Source organism: Charadrius vociferus, unplaced genomic scaffold (assembly GCF_000708025.1).
Source record: "Charadrius vociferus isolate BGI_N301 unplaced genomic scaffold, ASM70802v2 scaffold115, whole genome shotgun sequence".
In the NCBI taxonomy this organism is placed as follows: Eukaryota; Metazoa; Chordata; class Aves; order Charadriiformes; family Charadriidae; genus Charadrius; species Charadrius vociferus.
This window is the reverse complement of record NW_009648636.1, coordinates 766,452-784,817: the sequence shown is the minus strand read 5'-3', so window position 1 is coordinate 784,817 and position 18,366 is coordinate 766,452. Positions and strand designations below refer to the sequence as shown.

Below are 18,366 nucleotides of genomic sequence, written 5' to 3'. Positions count from 1 at the left end.
ATGAGCGATCCTCCCCTGCGCAAGGCTGATCCAGGGCCACGGAAACTTTAAGGAACGCATCTCGGCCCTATAGACACGACGTATATGCTCTCTGCTGAGTTTTCATGGGGGTGGATGGGTGGGAGGAGGGATTTCCCCCACACACACACACAACCGGCGTTAAGGGCAGCGGTCCTGTGCTTCGTTTCTACCCCAGCGGTGAAACCTGCACTTGATGCGCAGCACTTCCTTTCTACGTGCAGAAATTGGGGTTCCAAAGGTGGCTGGGAGGAGGTCACAGGGCCACCATGAGAGGTGCTGGCCTTGAACACCTCCAGGGATGGGGCAGCCACAGATTCTCGGGGCAACCTGCGCCACTGCCTCACCACCCTCACAGTGGAGAATTTCTTCTAATATCTAATCTAAATCTCCCCTCTTCCAGTTTAAAACCATTCCCCCTCATCCTATGGCTCCGCTCCCTGATCCAGAGTCCCTCCCCAGCTCTCCTGGAGCCCCTTTAGGCACCGGAAGGGGCTCTAAGATCTCCCCGGAGCCTTCTCTTCTCCAGGCTGAACCCCCCCACACTCTCTCAGCCTGTCCTCCCAGCAGAGGGGCTCCAGCCCTCGGGGCATCTTTGTGGCCTCCTCTGGACCTGCTCCAACAGGTCCATGTCCTTCTTGTGCTGAAGACTCCAAAGCTGGAGGCAGCACTACAGGGGCATCTCACAAGAGTGGAGCAGAGGGGTAGAATCACCTCCCTCAACCTGCTCACCCAGTCCAACCATTAACAAACATCCTCCAGCTTCTTGGGTGGATGGAGCAATGGAATAAGCAAATGGGATAAGCAGGACCACAATCAAACACTCCTCATCCTCAAACACTTTGTTCCTAACGCATGCCTGTCATGCAGCCCCACTTGCGGTTAAATAAATGGTACTTGATTACAGTATGAAATACCTGTAACGAGCAGTAGTATTTTAAAAGGTATTCTGGATTTATTTTTGTTACCACAGCATAACTGCCAATTCATTTGTTAAACCTAAAGTAAACTCCAAATCACTCCAAACTTAAATCAGATTCTGTTGGTGTGTCACAGTAGTTAAGACGATTATCAGCCAGCTCAGAATAGGATCTTAGAAATGTCTTTAAGATCTTGTCTCTGTTTAAGCCATAAATAAAAGCAAAGGGACATGAGAGTAAGGTGCTTGTGTGTTATTGTATGCAACTGATTAAATGAGAATCCACTCAATTAAGACTTGATATAAAAAATCCCTTAATTTATTAGTTAATCCCTTAATTTATTGATTAATGGCAATGTGCATGCACATCCCAGAAAGCCCCCAGCATCGCGGGCTGCATCCCCAGCAGCGCCACCAGCAGGGCGAGGGAGGGGGTTCTGCCCCTCTGCTCTGCTCTGAGGAGAGCCCCCCTGCAGTGCTGCCTCCAGCTCGGGGGCCACCAACACAAGAAGGACGTGGACCTGTTGGAGCGGGGCCAGAGGAGGCCCCGGAGATGCTGCGAGGGCTGGAGCCCCTCTGCTGGGAGGACAGGCTGGGAGAGTTGGGGGGGTTCAGCCTGGGGAAGAGAAGGCTCCGGGGAGACCTCAGAGCCCCTTCCAGTGCCTAAAGGTGACGAAGGCAAAGCAGATCAGAGGTTGCTTAGGAAGACAAGACCTTGGGCAATCCAATCCAATATGTGTTGTATCAGCCTGTAGATAGCAAAAAGACACAAGGAACCTAACTTGGGAAAACTGAGGCATTCCCTTAAAGCCACAAGGTTGTTACAAAGTGTTGACAATAAAAAGTACGTGTCCTTTAGGTGAACTTAGCTCATTGTAATGTAAAAATGACACCTCCAAATCTTCAGCTATAGGCCTCCTAGAGGAGATCCCTACTCACTGAGCATGCGTAGTGATTTGGGAATGTACTATACCTTTAATTCAAAAAGAGAATACAAGTAGCCAACAGGAGCTTATTGTGAAATCATGAATTGCCAGTGATAAAGGTAGCATGATAATTAGTCGATTTTTGTAAAATATAAAAGCTTATGATGATTAAGCCAAGGTGTGCTAGCTTTGTGGGGTTTCCACCCAGCACCCGTCTCTGCGCAGACCTCAAATAAATATCTTGACTCTGTGCATGTGCATCAGCTCCTCACACCCAGGTGAATAACCCAGATTTGGAACAACACAGGGGGCTCCAGGAGAGCTGGGGAAGGACTCTGGATCAGGGAGGGGAGCCATAGGATAAGGGGGGACAGTCTTACACTGAAAAAGGGGAGATTTAGATGAGATATCAGGAAGAAATTCTCCACTGTGAGGGTGGTGAGGGACTGGCACAGGCTGCCCTGAGAATCTGTGGCTGCCCCATCCCTGGAGGTGTTCAAGGCCAGGTTGGACGGGGCTTGGAGCAACCTGGGCTGGGGGGCGGCGTCCCTGCCCAGGGCAGGGAGGCGGAACTAGATGAGCTTTAAGGTCCCTTCCAACCCAAACTATTTTACAATTAATTCACTCAGAAAATTTTGCAATAAGGAACTGGGAACAAGGAACGTCAGCCATAGCTGAACATTTACCTATTTTCCCTTCCCAAAACCTGGGAACAGTCCCCCACACAGAGGATAAATGTGTCTGTATCGTCACAGAAAAATGGTATTTCCAACTTGGCCTGAATTTTCCACCTTACATTCTTTGCACAGATGATGAGAAATTAAACAGTGACAGAAAAAAAAATAAATATCCAGCACTGGAATAACTTGCACAGCCGCTTTTGTATGGTTGTTTGGGTTTTCTCCCCACTAGCTGGCACACCACTTGTTTTTCTCTCGCATGATGCAATCCCAGCAAAGAAATGGTGGCCAAAGGTTCTCTCCATTAAACTCTGCAGTCGGCAACAGCCCACAAAAACGCTGAAGGAATCTTACAGCGCAATAACAAGATGACTGTCAGTGTAGACCTTTTCCATGTACAAAAGGAGGACTAGCCTAGTTCCAGATTTACGTTGGATGCACTGGGTTTTTACCCATAGATGTTCCACAAGGCTTATTTGACCTTGACAGGAGAAGTCCCAGCCAAGCAGCAATATCAAACAGTCAGGATCTGAGTCTGGAGAAGCTGATAGAACTTCAGGCCAGACCTGAAGGACGGTGGCCAAAGGGAATGAGATATATATGTTATAATCCGCGTGTGCATATTGCACAATGGTAACCACCACAGGAAGCGTTTAGCGGTTGGGTGCACCATACTGGCAGTTCCCAGTGCACCTACCCAACACCCACCGGCGGGATCAGTTGGAGCCCTGGGGACCTGCTGTCTTCTGAAGCGCGATCTTGACAACCAGTTCTCTCCTGCTTCCTCAGCGAAGATTTCTGTGGTCCAGAAGCGCTGGCAACATAACCGGTTCCTTGTTTTCTTCAATGGTCTTGTCCACTTCACCTCTCATACCAATCTGGTATAGCTCTAGTTTTGGGTGGGGTGAGGAGAACCACTGGCATTAAGCCCTACTGCAAACGCACATAATGAAGAGTTACAACGCTTGCGGCAACACTGCATCTGGTGACTTCAGGCAATATGCCATGTGCTAAAATAGCTGCCTGAAGCAATGGAACAACCGTTTTCCTGTTACAAATACATCCATGTTTGGTACAATAACAGCAGCACACCATTCCCCCTACCCAGTGATCTTCACTTCACACACACACGGGTCGCAGGAGTCCTGTGACCACCAGCTGTGCTCGGGGGAGAGGCCTCAAACCCTCAGATCGCAGCGCTCAGCAGCCGACAGAATCGCATTGTCCTCTCTCCTGGCTTCTTCTACGGTAAGCAATAATTACAGTTCCTCTTTAACAAGCCAGGGGAGAGCCGCTCCCGGAGAGGAGTAAGATCAACCCGAGTTGGGAAGTGTTTCTGTAGAGCCTTATGACCTTGCGCTGATATCGCTTAACTAGAACATACAGACCCTGGTAGAGCACAAAGCCTCCGACCGTGAGAGTTATCTGTCCTTAAAAACACACAACAGACTCACAGCACCGCAGTAAGTTCTAGTTCCACTCAATCCCCTCTTCGCTCATCCTTTTAATAGACGATGAAATTTCTGTTAAGAAAAAGCACTACTCCACAAACATCACATTTTTCCCCTCACAGTTAATACTGAGGAATCCTCAAAATGCAAACGCTTTTAAACCTCTCCAGACGTTCACGCTGCTGTTCAGACTTCTGTGACAGCCAACACAAGTTTTTTTGCTTCTCTAGATGTTTAACCTGAAGGACCGATGTAGGGGTCATACTGAATGTTTGGTTTTCTACCTTGTACCATCGTGGAAGATCCAAACGCTGTGTGATGCTAAAGATGACCACATAGAGAATCTGATACCATGACTTGTAAAAAAGCCAGGCCTCCTCTATGAGCCTCTATGAGTCAACAACAGAAACATTCAGTTGGAACCACAATATACTGGTTTTCCTCACAAGAGCTACAAATTCTGGATGTCAGAAAGAGGAACTGCCTACAGCCCCGCTAGTTGCACAATTACTGCTCAAGTCTTGGCAAGAAGAGTCCCATGTAGCACTTCAGAGCAGAAGAGGCAGTTAAGTTGTTTATTAATGACAATGGAAACAAAATAAAAGTGATAAAGCAAACAGATACTTCTTTAAATATAAAGTTTCTAATCATCCGGTATTCTGTCAGGCTCCCTATTTTTTTTTTTTCTTTTTTTAATTCAGGCGTAGTTACAAAAATCCATAGTGGATTTAGGGGAACATGATACTTCGACATAAATTTGTCAGCTATGACAAAGTCTGAACAGCAAACATCATATAAAGAAAAAAACTCAAAACTTATTTACAAATTCATACTTTGTAGTCATTGAGAAATTTCTTGGTTACCGAGTGGCAGATTATGCATGTACACTACATTCCAAAAGGCATTATCCAATCAGAGTCACTTCGCATAAAATTAAGCTGAAAGACAGATTGTCTAAAAATAAGGCCAGTTTCATTCCTAATTTATGAGTTTGATGACCAGAATTATCTGGTACTTCTATGTTAATAAAAAAAAAGAGCTTAAGAGCACCTGATCTCACCCAAATAGACACACAGACCAAATTGCAAGTTTCATTCTTAGCAGGAGTTATCAAGAGTAGAAACTCATGAGAAAGGACAATAGTATGCACCTTTTTTTGCCATCTTGTCTATTGCTAATTTTAAATGCTCGTATAAAAACAAATCCCCACACCATATTTGCAATATGATCATAAATAGGCAATAGTTTAAAAATGTAAGATATGATTACCTCGGACTATCAAGCTGTTTCGCACTTCGGAAAAAGGTGAACAAAGCCCAAACACCTTTCTCTTCCTCTCCCTCCCTCCCTCCCCCTGCCCCCCCAAGACCCCTCCCCACTTCCAAACCAGGAAAAAAAGAAGTTATACTCTGATGAATATTAGAACTGGCACCAACATTCATGCTAGTTGCCCTGATGTGCAACAGAAAGTTCATTTACAATAGTCAGAAATATTCTTATGCACTAGCCCCAAAGAGTTCAGCTTCTGAAAACAGTTTATTTCGAAAAAAATCCCATCAGGTATGACGTGGGCAGCGTCCAGAAGGCGCAGGAATGTCCAACACTCTACGTCGATCTTCGTATTCGTCAGTGTCTGTGGAATCTTCGTCTTCATCCACTGCATATTCATTATGATTTGTTTCCTAATACAAAACACATCCATATTTAAGTAAAATCTTCTCTTCCAGCTAGTTCTAAGAAAGCATTAACAATTACCTAGAGGAATCTGAAGTCTGTGTTATCACATCGAATAGCTGGAGCAGACATCGTACTCTATGTCCTAAACCCAGCTCCTTACAATTACAAAGTTCAGTTTGCAAGAGAGATCATTTTGCCAAACTACTTGACCTTTAACTCCATCAGTATCAATTAGCCTTCGTTATTTCATATGTACAACTATGTAAAGCCACAATTCAGTATCTTAGCTGTACCAATTGTCTCGGCAGCTTATGTTGCTTTTTTAATAAAAGTAGTTTAAAAACAAAAGGTCATTCCTACCTTTAAAACAGAGGTAGAGCAAAAGAGAAAAGCAAATTAGTTTTACAGTCAGCTGAATGGAGGGAGGTTACAACTCTCATAAATGTGAGCACGAGTTAAGAGATGCCATTTTCTGTTAGAAGCACGACATCTGCTGGCACTTCCTGTTAGAGATACTGAATCAGTGTCTTAAATCCCTGGAAAAATGTGAGAAAGTGTCCAAGTAGATGTCTGCCCTCGAGGAAAGACTTGATGCTCACACAAAACCTTTCAAGTTCTACCTGAATTAGTCACTAAATAAGGGCTATGCTAGCGACACATTAAATAGTGCATTCTTTTCTAAACATGCCAAAGGGAGAAATTACACGGTTCACCCGCAATCTCCAAACTAAAACTATGTTGTAATTAACAGTCAGCTAAATAGCTTACTGATTTGCAAAGTCACTAAGTGACTTCATGAAATGCACTTTCAGTGAGGACCAATGAACATCATACGGCCTGCTATCATTTTTAAGTAGTCATTAACTGAAACTTTCCTTGTTGAAGAAAGCAGATATGCTATTACGGCTAAAACAGACGAGTGTGGGCATACCAAGGTGGAATATTTAAAAGAATGATGAAATCCCAACAGCTAACGAAATGCCATGTTTCCAGGTACAAATTAAGAACTCTGAAATACGTCCTGAACAGACAGACATAGATATATTTCTGTGCATCCTGAGAGGCAGGTGTCTTCAGACACAGCACAACAGAATAGTCGTGTTCTACCTCTGTCGAGAACCCATAGGGCCCCTGATCTCACCGGTACAACTGGGTCTGACCTTGGTACCAGACAGACATGAGGACCTGAGGAGGGAGACTCATAGCCACATACGGCGTCCTATGAAAGCCAGGGCCAAGGGTCTTTAATTAAACTGGTAGCATTACACGTCGAAGGAATGCGGATACATGGCTGTACCAATGTACGAACTGTCTACAAAGATTACTACAGTTGCCAGACTTAGTCTTAATTGGACCATGTTTTGTATGGAGTTACCAATCTGAATGCTATTCAGTACTGTAATTTTTGCACCGGAAGTGTTTTCTTATCGATAGACATTCCAGAAGCTGAAAAGAATTCATATAATGGGAATTGCCAAAGTCTCCGACTGAGTGATACTTTTCAACTTTTATTGTTTTTGAGAAATGGTTCTGAAAAAGAGTGATTTTCAAGAAAAGAATCAAAACTGAAAAGAGACATGACATTGGAGTTTAAACACACAGTTACACTGTCCTATTAAAATTAATCCAAGTGTTCTCAGAAAACAGGAGGTCAGGGAAAAAATAATCTAGGATAAACACAACTGCATCTGCGCTTACCATTCGTGCTGTAGACACCTTGAACGTCGGACACACCATATGAAATCTGGGAATTGTGACGTTAAAGAATTTGTCCTTGTAGTAGAGGCAATGGAAGGTGTAATACCCCTCCATATATCCAGATGTTGTGGAAAACGTAGTACAGCTGGTATATTCATAGACTCTGCCTGGACTGATAATTGGAAACTCCCCTGTTGGTAAAAAATTAGATCACAATAGTAAGGACTGAAGTAGAACTACAATTTAGCAGTTTGCTAAAGCACTTGCACTCCAGAACGTATTCAGGCAGGTCGTTTTATATTCCAGTGGATGCATAAATGATTCTCAGGCATTATTGATGTTAAAAAACTAACTGAAGAGCGGCTAACTATCAGGATGTTCAGACATCCCTTGCAAAATGACTTTAAAGACAAAACAGATAGATAGGTATCTCTTTCTTTCAACAGCAAAATTATTTTGATACGAACCATACAACTACTACCCTCTGTCACCATGATGAACAGCTAATAATGTAACTTTCACAACATGCACATTAAATACAAAACCACTCTCTCTATTGGGTTCGTAAAAGCAATCTTTTACTTACCAACTACTCCAGGACCCTGAACTTCTTCTACATCACCTTTGGCATTTGTTATTCTCCAGTATCGACTGTCCAGCTGACAAGCCTTCTCAGGAAGAGCATCTTTGGACATTTCAATTCTGGAAGCCAAACAGTGTATTTCATGGTTATCTAACTACTTTTGTACATTTTAAGAAACGGTTTAGTATCCTCAGGATCTCTCTCCAAGTAGACTGGGCAAAAAAAATAAAACCCTAAGGCAAAGTATACTGGATCAGTTGTTGGGATCCATCTCCGTGCCTTCCGCTTCACTATCTATTGTTATTTGCCTCTTTCTAAATCACAAGTTATGAGTAACTTCTTTCCCTCACCTATCACTGTACTTCACCAATTACCAATTTGACCAGTACTTTGCATACCTGACCAGGTGTCCTAATGATTGAGTATTTTTTTATTAAAAAGTACAGCATGTTGAGCACATCCTATTCATTTTAGTACATTTATGAATGCTGTCCATACATTTGCAACAACTGATGCTTTGAACATTACATAGGTCTTTCCTGTGTTGTAAGAGTTAATCCAGTTGTTATTTTTACCTGATTCTGTAAGTGAAGAAATAATGCGGTGGATGTACAGAACTGAGTTCAGGTAGAAAAGATGTGGACACAGAAACAGTAATATCTCCTGTGGTAGCAACACATTCTTTATCATGCACATACCTACAGAAAGGAAAACATTAACTCAGCAAATAGCTGTGTACATTCAATACAGAAAACTAAACACGTGAAGTGATCAGTTAATTACTAATAAGAGCACTGTGGTGCTAGGTTAAAGGTAATTCTTATTTGTCATTTGGCATTTAAAGAAAGGATGTATGCAGTGTCTTCATGATCTATACTTCCCCATGACCTGAACTCCTACAGCTATGGATCTCTTTGTACCTCCATTAATGCTTGCATTAAGGTGGGTGTATAATTTGATCTGAAGTCAATTAAAACACACTTGTTTAATAAAGATGTGTCATTATGCTATTTAAAAAACAAAAACTAGCAACTCCTACAGCAAATTAATTTACAGATCAGGAACTCTGTTCTATAGCATCTCAGTTTGACAGAATTAAGGTTCTTGCTTATACTTAGAAGAAATAAAAACCGCATGGAGATTCAAACACCAGAAAGGTTCTGCTTATTTACAAATTCAGCAGTGTTATTTTAGAGACCAGTTAACTGAAACAATTGCTTTTTTAATAACTAAGGCCAGTCCTGCAGCTGCAGCACACTCATAGCAAGCAGAATAAATATTATGCTGTTAGCTAAGCTTCAGATCAGTTATAATGCAAAATTTCAGTCCCGTTAACACAAAGTTACAAACTCTGAAGCTTCTAGTAAAAAAAAAAAAAAGTTTCTTTAAGTATTCTGCTTTACAGCTTTATCTGCAGTAAGTTTCATGTCCTTTCTCCTCTCTCCACCATCAGCTTTTTTATAAGACTCCTGTAAGTACATGGAAAGAGGTCTGCATTCTGAAAGAAGCATCAAAACCTTGCAGTGAGGTTATAAATCCCAGTCACAATACCTGAAAATCTGGTCTCTGATGATAGGATAACCACCAGTTACAACTTTGTTTACATAGGATGTAAACCATTCCAAGTAAGATGTACCTAGATGCCAAAGAAGAAAAGTAGTCATAAAACCAGGCAAATTTACCACTAAGCTCATTCCAATAAATATTTCAAGGAAACAGTTTAAAGCTTTGAATATTTTTTAATAAACTTTTGGACTTACTTAGCTGAGTCAGTCCACATTCCAGTCCATTCTACCAACAAAGATCATTTGGAGAATCCAACCAAGAACTAAGAGTTAAGGGTGCATGTTCACAGCAAACAAAGAGTCTCTAAGCTAAGTATTTCACATTATAATCACGGTCTTCAAATGCTGGTATCTCCCATCGTCTAGTTTCCTGCTCATGACTCTTCTGCTATGACCAGGAAAGACGACAAGTATAGTGGCCTATACTACCTGTATAGCTAATTCCAGCTATTCCACCTACAAGAGGCATGCAAGCCCGCTGGTGGATTTATGGATTTAGTTTTGATACACAGGTTTCCATACGAACAGAGTTACACACCAGCAAGTTGCAGAATTTCATGCTCCTTAAAAACAGGGGTAAAGAGACATGCTCCACGCTCCTGCTACAAACCCAGAAGACTAAGGCTGTATGTCATTCCAAAGAACCTGGGATTTTCATGCACTTACAGCCATTGTCTGAGAACAGCTTTTCATACACCTACAGCCATTAATTAGGAACAGCTTGATTTCTAAGTAGACAGTCAAGCTGTCACATTCAACTCTCAAAGAATAGAGTTTCAGACAAGAGATACTGGCTCTCCATAAAAGAATTTTCCAGCCGTAAATCTTCCAAGCATTGCAATATGAAGTGCAATTGAAAAGTACAGAGTTCTTCAATTATGTGTCAGTATTACTGATACAAAACTGGATTTAAGCTGAAATACTAAGAAATCATTATCATCGCCTTCACTGACATGTTATCAAGTACCACCACTCCTGTTAGATTAAGTGTACTTACCACTTCTTCCTTTCAGCAAGAGCTACGTGTAGTGTCCTTTGATCTTTTGGAAATCTAAGGAACTCTAAGTTTATTATCCTCCTTTCTACCACTAATCCACAAAATGCAAACCTTGTATAAAGTCATTCTGAATGGAGAGAGTGGACTCTGCCATGTTCAAAGTGACAAGACAAATGCAGTTTATGAAACTCACTCCACTCTGCGGTAAGTCAAGATTAACCCCTTCAGCCAAGCGGAATACACTTCAATATGATGTCAGATCACTTCACCGTTGACTTAATTCCATAAAAGCAGCAACACCAATTCCCCATAGAGTAGCTTTGAAGTATTACATCCTCAGGTGAAGAGAAGCACGTAACCAAACTCCTGAGCTTTTGCTACATCTTTCCTATGATTGTTCTAAAGCACACAACGCATTCTGCAGTGACCTTTGTAATACAGACAGCAGGCTGACTACTTCACACGGAAATCAGTTCATAGAATTAATCAGTACATTGAAAGGTTTCCTAAATTAGCGTGGCTAAGAGTTTAATTACCTTCAACCCAAACCAGCAATGGTATAACATTGCCTAATGTGGTCTCACTGTAATATTAACACATATTTCTTAAGAAATGTGAACACATGTTTCTTAAGAAATGTGCAAGATTAAATTTTAATATTAATTTTGATGCCGTTTATTACACATCTGCTTTCCCACTGAAAGGAATTAATTTAGATACAGACACAATTACCAGATTCCAGTAGATTAACAAAAAGAAATAATGGAAACACTGTTCCAGCCAATGTACATGTCAGACAGATGATCACAACAGATTACTACATAACCAAACAACTATTACACAGTTTACCCCTTCCCTCCTTTATCCTTTGAACAAAGCAATGAGGCAGATGAAAAATCCAGAAAGGTTTTCTTCTGCAGCTATGTTTATAGTTAATTAGATTGGACACAAAATATTTTCAACTTCCAACACGGCTGTGAAAACTTCGAGGGGGGAAAAAAAGTAATCTTTCTGTCCACTTGGGTGCTGTACTTAATAACTGCTTACATCACCCCCATGATAGCTAAGTTAAAGGTTTTGCTCATCTTGTTAGACAGGTTAGGACACTGAATGATTTGTATACGCGACACACAGAAGGACAAGCTTTAATAGAGAAAGCTTGCATCTCATTTCACGTAACCGCTGGCGTTTTAAAGCGGGTTTGACTCTTCCACGTAACACAGAAAATTTGGAATGCTTGCTTTGTTCAAGTCATACTGACATGCATTTTCTAAACGGCGCAATAAAATATCCTGCAAAATGTTTTAATCAAATGTGTTACCTGTGATGAACATATCAATAGCAGATGGATTGCGAGCCATTTGGTCCTAAAAGGGAAAGAGGGTTATGGATGTATTAGAAGGAGGGCATTAGACTTCCAAGGTTAAAATTCAACACTTGAAATATAACAAAGGCAACACTTTCCCTCTATTCACTAAACCTAAAATCTGGCTGTTTAATACATCATTATACTCCCAGTCAGATATAAAAATAAATAAAACACACATGCCTCTCCCCATGAGTGCTCACGTGATGACTGAATACGCAGCTTGAACATTCCACTAAGGCTCATGCATATAAAATCAGATGTAATGGATCAAGAAGTGAGGCCCACAAAATATTGCCTTAGAATAGAAGCACAGAATAGCTGAGGTTGTAAGAGATCTCTGGAGATGAACAGTCCAACTCCTCTCCTTGAGGCAGGGTTAGCTAGAGCAGGTTGCCCAGTATGATGTCCCGTCCAAGGACGGAGACTACACAAGCTCCCTGGGCAATCTGTTCCAGTGTTTCACCACACTCACAGCAAAAACCTCTTTGTGTATGTCCAGATCAAGGTTCCTGTGTTTCAGCTTGTGCGCACTGCCCCCTCTTCTGTCATTGGGCAGGCACCACTGAGAAGAGACTAGCTCGAACTTCTCTATGCCCGGCTATCAGATAAACATTGGTAAGATTCCCCTGAGCCTTCTTTGCTCCAGGCTAAACAATCCCAGCTCCTGTGCTACCACATTCTCCCCTGCAACATGCAGCGCTGTCCACAGAGGAACCAAAATATAAGTAAGCAACCTTCCAAGTTCCCAAGTGTTATCCAGAAGGTTTAAATGCTCAGCATAATACAAAGAGGGATCTTAACATCCTTCAAGTGATCCATGATCAAGGTATTCCCTAAAAATCTCATTGCTACATTCTTTGAAAGCAAACGGCCAGGAACTTCATAGCAGGATGAAGATCCCCATTATTTTTTTTTTTTTAAAGAAACACTCTTTACTCATGCTGCTTTCTTTTTGGGGTGGAGAGGTTGTCAGGGCATGGGTAAGGAGAGGGCAGGCTAAAAGCTTGTTAGGTATAATATCCTTAAGCTTTACTACCAACAATATGGCTATCTTAAAATACTACTGCTGTAAGAATTATGAAAAATACTTAATTATGTTCTACAAAGGAGCTGCTCAAGAGTAATGTGTTCTTTCACTGGAGAGTAAGTTTTGCTTACAATCCAGAGGGTATTATTTATTGCAGTAAGTTTACATTTAACATATCTGGGGGAGGAGATATAAACAGATGCTGATCCTCCATAATGGAGAAGCTTTTCTTCCTTATGGAATCAGGGACAAGAGTATATACCTGCCATAGATTGAACACATTAAAATAATACTTTCCAATAAGGATGAATGTTATCCACTATCATGAACCTATAGAAATGGCGTTAGCCATTAACAACTTCATGTAAATTTCTTTCACTTACTCACCATTCCACTTGTGGGCTTTGATGAAAACCAGATGGCAATTCAGGGGCAAGTAACAAACTAATTACGATCTCTTAGTATTCACCTTATGCTATGTAAAATATTTCAGGTATCTGACAACATGCAAAGGGGCACCATCAATCATTAGAAAAGTACATTCACAAGTATAAACATATCTTCCTTACTGGACATTGATAGAAGATCTCGTATTTATTTCGTCCCTCCACACTCTCCAGGGCCATGTATTGACTCAGGCCAGTATGAATGCAAAAAGTAAGAGGAAGGCATTGTTTCAGACCTAGCCGCTGCTGAAAACCTCCAGCCGCTGTGTCGATATCCAACAAGTCTTCAGAGCGGTAGTGGTTCGACAGTGCCATGCTTCCCATCAAACTTCACAGACAACAACACAAAAAGGAAAGATAAACAAAAGGCACAACTCACAACGCAATGATTTCTATGCATTGATTCTATTAATGCTCTAGATGCATATTAGACTTAGATGAGCACCTGGGTGTTAGACTTCATCTAGGTTATCAGTTCACAACATCAAACTTCACAAAGGGAAGCTTGATGACTCTAGGATAAACACTTCCTTGTATGTTTTGTGCATCTCAAAGCACCATTTTAAACTGTGTTGATGACACCCATCATGCCTGCAACTACTTCAAAGAAGCCGTTCACAGCTGACACAGCTTTCTATAGTAGCATCATATAATAACCAGTGCTCCATATCTCGAGTTTTGTGCAAGTTCATTTGACTACTATCAAAGCATCTATGCTTTTTCAATTAGAATACCAAGCTGCCATAGTAACAGTCATTGATCAAAACTACAGTGAGCAAGGTGGTCTATATGCTCTGCAGAAAAGGTTGAGAAGTGAACAAGGAAAATAACTGTTTAGTCAGCGAGATTATAATCCCAGTATAAAAACTAAGGCCTACAGACACAAGGAAAGAGACGTACAAGGAAAGAATGAGACAATATCTATCAGCATGGCCTGGCAAGGCCATCAACTGTTTCAAATTTTTTCCTCTAGCTTTTTGCAAGCATCACAGCCAAGAATGGGAATTTTTATTTGTTTGTTTTTGACAATGAGGATGTGACATTGAAGACAGTAAAAGGAACCTCTCTATACATAACAAAAGGATATATAAATTTGGAAAAGTGTCATACTAATCTAAGATATCTAAAAGATGAGGAATGGAGGTGAGCATCAGAAGCTAAAATTAACATTGATATGAATGTTGGGCTAGATGAGAGCTAGGGTGAAAAAAAGCCCAAGCAAACTACACTCAATGTAATAAAGGGGCAGACAATGGAAGAATGATGAAAAGGGGTAACATGATCAGAGTAATCAACAAGGGCACACACTACAGCAGTGTGTTTTGCAATAAGAAGAGTACACAAACCTGTAATGCACACCTCCCCACCCATATTCCCTTCTAATTTGCCTTTCACTGATGTTCTCAGATGTAAGCTCTTCCAGATGCTAAGCTTTTACTGATGTTATGAAAGCAGTGACTCAGGTGCAAGCTGCCACATGTCAGCATGACATAAGCTGCTCCCATCCTGGGCAACAGGTTCCATTCCTCTTTTTCCTTATGCAGTCTCACCTGGAATTAGCACATTCTACAATTTGAAAAGCAATGCTAACATCCAGACACAGAAATCTGAAGCATCTAACAATGACAACTAGTCCTAAATCTCCTCTATTTCTGACCTAACATGCAAACAACTTGCTGCATAGACTTCCAACACCTACTCCTGACCCTTCCGGTATTCATCTCCCACAAAGAAAGCAAGCCTGTCCCCAACAGTAAGACCACACCTTCCACTAGCAGCGTGGCGGCCTTTCTCGCTCCAGGGTCCCACATGTCAGACCTGAATAGTCGCCCAGCCAGCGCTCCACCAAAAAGATTTGTCAACCTGTGTGTAGGGCTCAGGCCCTCGCTTTGAGGGCACAGCGATGGACCACAGCCCACTGGCAGTCGTTCAAGCTGAAAAGTATGCCCAAAGGCATATGTCTGCTCCTGCAGCCCTTCCAGAGGCACATCACCACAGCAGAGGCTTTGTGGGAGTGAAATAGTGGGAAGAGCAGGAAGCACGCAAGCTGCAGGGCTCCACTTGAAGTCTACAGAACTAGGGCACCTATCTCCTCTCTAAAAAAAGGCTCTCCTGGAAAAGAACCAGAACTAGAAGTCATCCTTATGGTTCCATAAAACCGTTTCCCATATCTCTCCTGCACACCCAGCACTAGAATTGGAGGAAGCTGCCCCTTCTTTACTAGTGAAGGCACTGCCCCCTACAGACACTGCAATGATTTGCCCCAGCTTTCTAACTGATGTTCGCGGCACTTCATCAAGTGCCGACCTGCAAACTTTTTCTATAGCTGGAAAATAAGAAAGTACGTTTGGTCATTTGCCTTCTAACCTTGATGTAAAAGGGGTTTTTAATTGCTGAAACTGCATAAAATTGTAAAATCTTCTACTGAGAAAATCTAATTTGCAGAACTGACATTTTGATTCTACTTTAAATCACTACCTGGTTTGAAAGTTATTCCCTAACTATTTTAAAGAAAAAAGTTATTAAATAATGAAACCTGAAGAGTGCAAGAAGCTAATTTACTTATGTAATACAAAGCAAAACTTCAGGGGAGCAACTTGCAGTGGTATGATTAGAAGTCTAACAGTGGGAAGTTTTAGTTATTACAACAAAAAGAGAAAGGTTTTTACTAGGAAAAAGGACTGAAGTGTAAGAGTAATTTGAGCAATGAGAAATCTACACCGTGTTTTTAATTGCTTCTGAGACTAGAAGATAGCCAATTCCAGAAGTGTCACTTCAAGCAGTCACTCAGTTACAATATGTTTAATGCTTCACCTATTCTGTTCAGCAGACATTTTCCCTCTTTAATAAATAAAGTATTCACGAAATACAAAAGGAATCAATAACTTGGTATGTAGTTTTCACTCCTTACCCAGGAACCACTAGCTTCTGTCCATTGTGAATACGAAATGAACATCGATAGTCATCAGGGAGTTTGCAACCTATTTGTGCTTCCACAGCATCTAGATCTTCCTCCCGCACACTCTCTGTGTACAAAAAGAAACAGAGTATTAAGTGGCAGCTTTGGAGGTGGAATCAAGAACTGCTGCTCCTCTGAAACTCTCTGATTTAATGCTGCTTCACTACTCTGCCCCCAAGTGCCCAATATGCTGCTCCTGACAAAGGTGAATAATAGAATTTGTGTTAAGACCTCTTCTTCAAAATTTTATTTCACATCATTTCATCAGAGCTGCATGGCTAGAAATAAGGCAAAAACTAGCTACATTCCAGACATAACAGCATGTTTTCAACTGCCAAAGAGAATTTTAAGTAGTTCCAGCAACTTTAGCATTATGGATTTTTTTTTTGTTTATGTTATCACAAAAGGAATATATATTTCAAAGTATTTTGCCACTTATTTCAGAGAAAGTGAACTAACAGGCATATGAAAGCAATATAAATTCGGTTCAACTTTAGAACACAGCTGCCTACTAGCACAGTCTCAAGAATCTTCCCCTAGTTAAATTCATGCTAGTGGCCAGAATTACTAAAAATCAAGTATTTCAAATATAAAGCATGGAAATTCTCAGTACTTTGGATCAAATGAACATGGACTCAAGTCAATATTTGGTGACTTTACTGAATGCTAGGTGGCACAAAATGATTACTACACAAATTAGAAAAGAAGTTGATTACATTAACTGATTACTTAATACAGCACCAATCTCCACCCAACAAAATCTCAACAGGCCTGACTTAAGCGGAAAGTATTTATAAAGTGAAATGAACCTTTTCCTCACAATATTGCCATTAGCTGACTAAGTCCCAGTTAAAACTTTTTAGCCTACTAGAGATGGCAGGTATTACACCGTACCTTTCAAAGAACCAATCATCCGAGGACACCGCTGACCTAAGTATTTCTCGAGGTCATCCCAGGCTTTTTTCAATGTAGCATAGTACCGGATGTATCTTCCTAGGTCACAGTAGGTACTGATGAAGACAGCTTTCCAGGTCTGGTTTCGTTGACTTTTTTCCTCTCTAGGTGGACATGAAGAAAGTAAGTTTAAATACCATCCTAAAAACTTGGCATCTAAACCCAAGAAGTTAATATTTGTTATTTGGAAGAAACAGTGTGCATAATATCAAGCCAGGAACACTTTGAGCCACGTGAAGCTACACAATCTCAATTAATTCCAGTATCTACTCAACAGCAACTTGGAAAAGAATTAGGAAACATTTGGGGTACTTAGTATCAGGGGAAAATTAAGAAACAGTATTCCTTTAAACAGAGTGCTGTCTGTTATTAAATCTTAAAACTGGTGAATAGCTAATTCACATCACGTTTCACACATATACCGAGAAGACCTTAAAAAAAAAAAAAAATCACATTAGTCACAAACTGCTTCATTTACCCAATAAGCATTAAGGAGTAAACCAGAGAGTTAAATGAGAACTCCGTGCACTGATCTGGGAAGAATTCCTTAAGTTTCTTAAGGAATTACTGCATAGGCAGTACTCAGCACAGGCACAACAGCAGGCTATGGGAAGCCAGGCTGCCAAAACCAGTGCTGACTAATACATGACAGAGGATGCTTGCTTCCAAATTGTAGCAGCCCTTGCATCTTTGTGTTAGGATATATTCCAACTCCTCAACCTTCAACCAGCAAGCTGAATCTAAAAGATTTAGTACAGCTTCGTACACCTAAATAAAAATCTAAACAGTGAGAAGTCTTCACATCACCTTTAAGATCTCTCTAGCTCTACAACGGAGAGGAGTTTACTTCTTGAAGAAGAGCTCAAGAAGAGGAGGGAAAAAAGTAGACTAAGTTTAATCTGGGAAGTTAGATAAACTAATGCCAAACCAAAAAGGCAAAGGATAAAACCCCAAAGTGAATTACGTCTCAGCAGGTGAGAAAAGTTTCAGCACATTTTCACCCTCCAAATGTTATTTGTAGAAATTAATTACAGCCTTCATTACTAAGTTTTTCTTGCTATGGAGAAGCCAGCATCTCAGAAACCAACCCCAGAGCC

At 41.1% G+C, this 18,366-nt stretch overlaps 1 protein-coding gene across 1 annotated transcript in view; it reads right to left on the bottom strand.

The window, feature by feature from the left end:
• Positions 1-4,565: 4,565 nt before the first annotated feature.
• FBXO3 (F-box protein 3) overlaps positions 4,566-18,366 on the bottom strand; it is a 30,876-nt gene continuing 17,075 nt past the window's right edge. The window contains exons 4-12 of the mRNA XM_009886292.1: positions 17,210-17,373; positions 16,268-16,382; positions 13,480-13,684; positions 11,836-11,881; positions 9,504-9,588; positions 8,528-8,650; positions 7,956-8,071; positions 7,370-7,560; positions 4,566-5,676 (exon numbers count right to left, since the gene is read on the bottom strand). Of these exons, the coding sequence (XP_009884594.1) occupies positions 5,551-5,676; positions 7,370-7,560; positions 7,956-8,071; positions 8,528-8,650; positions 9,504-9,588; positions 11,836-11,881; positions 13,480-13,684; positions 16,268-16,382; positions 17,210-17,373 (1,171 nt within the window). The 3' untranslated portion in view covers positions 4,566-5,550. The remainder of the gene's footprint in view (positions 5,677-7,369; positions 7,561-7,955; positions 8,072-8,527; positions 8,651-9,503; positions 9,589-11,835; positions 11,882-13,479; positions 13,685-16,267; positions 16,383-17,209; positions 17,374-18,366) is intronic.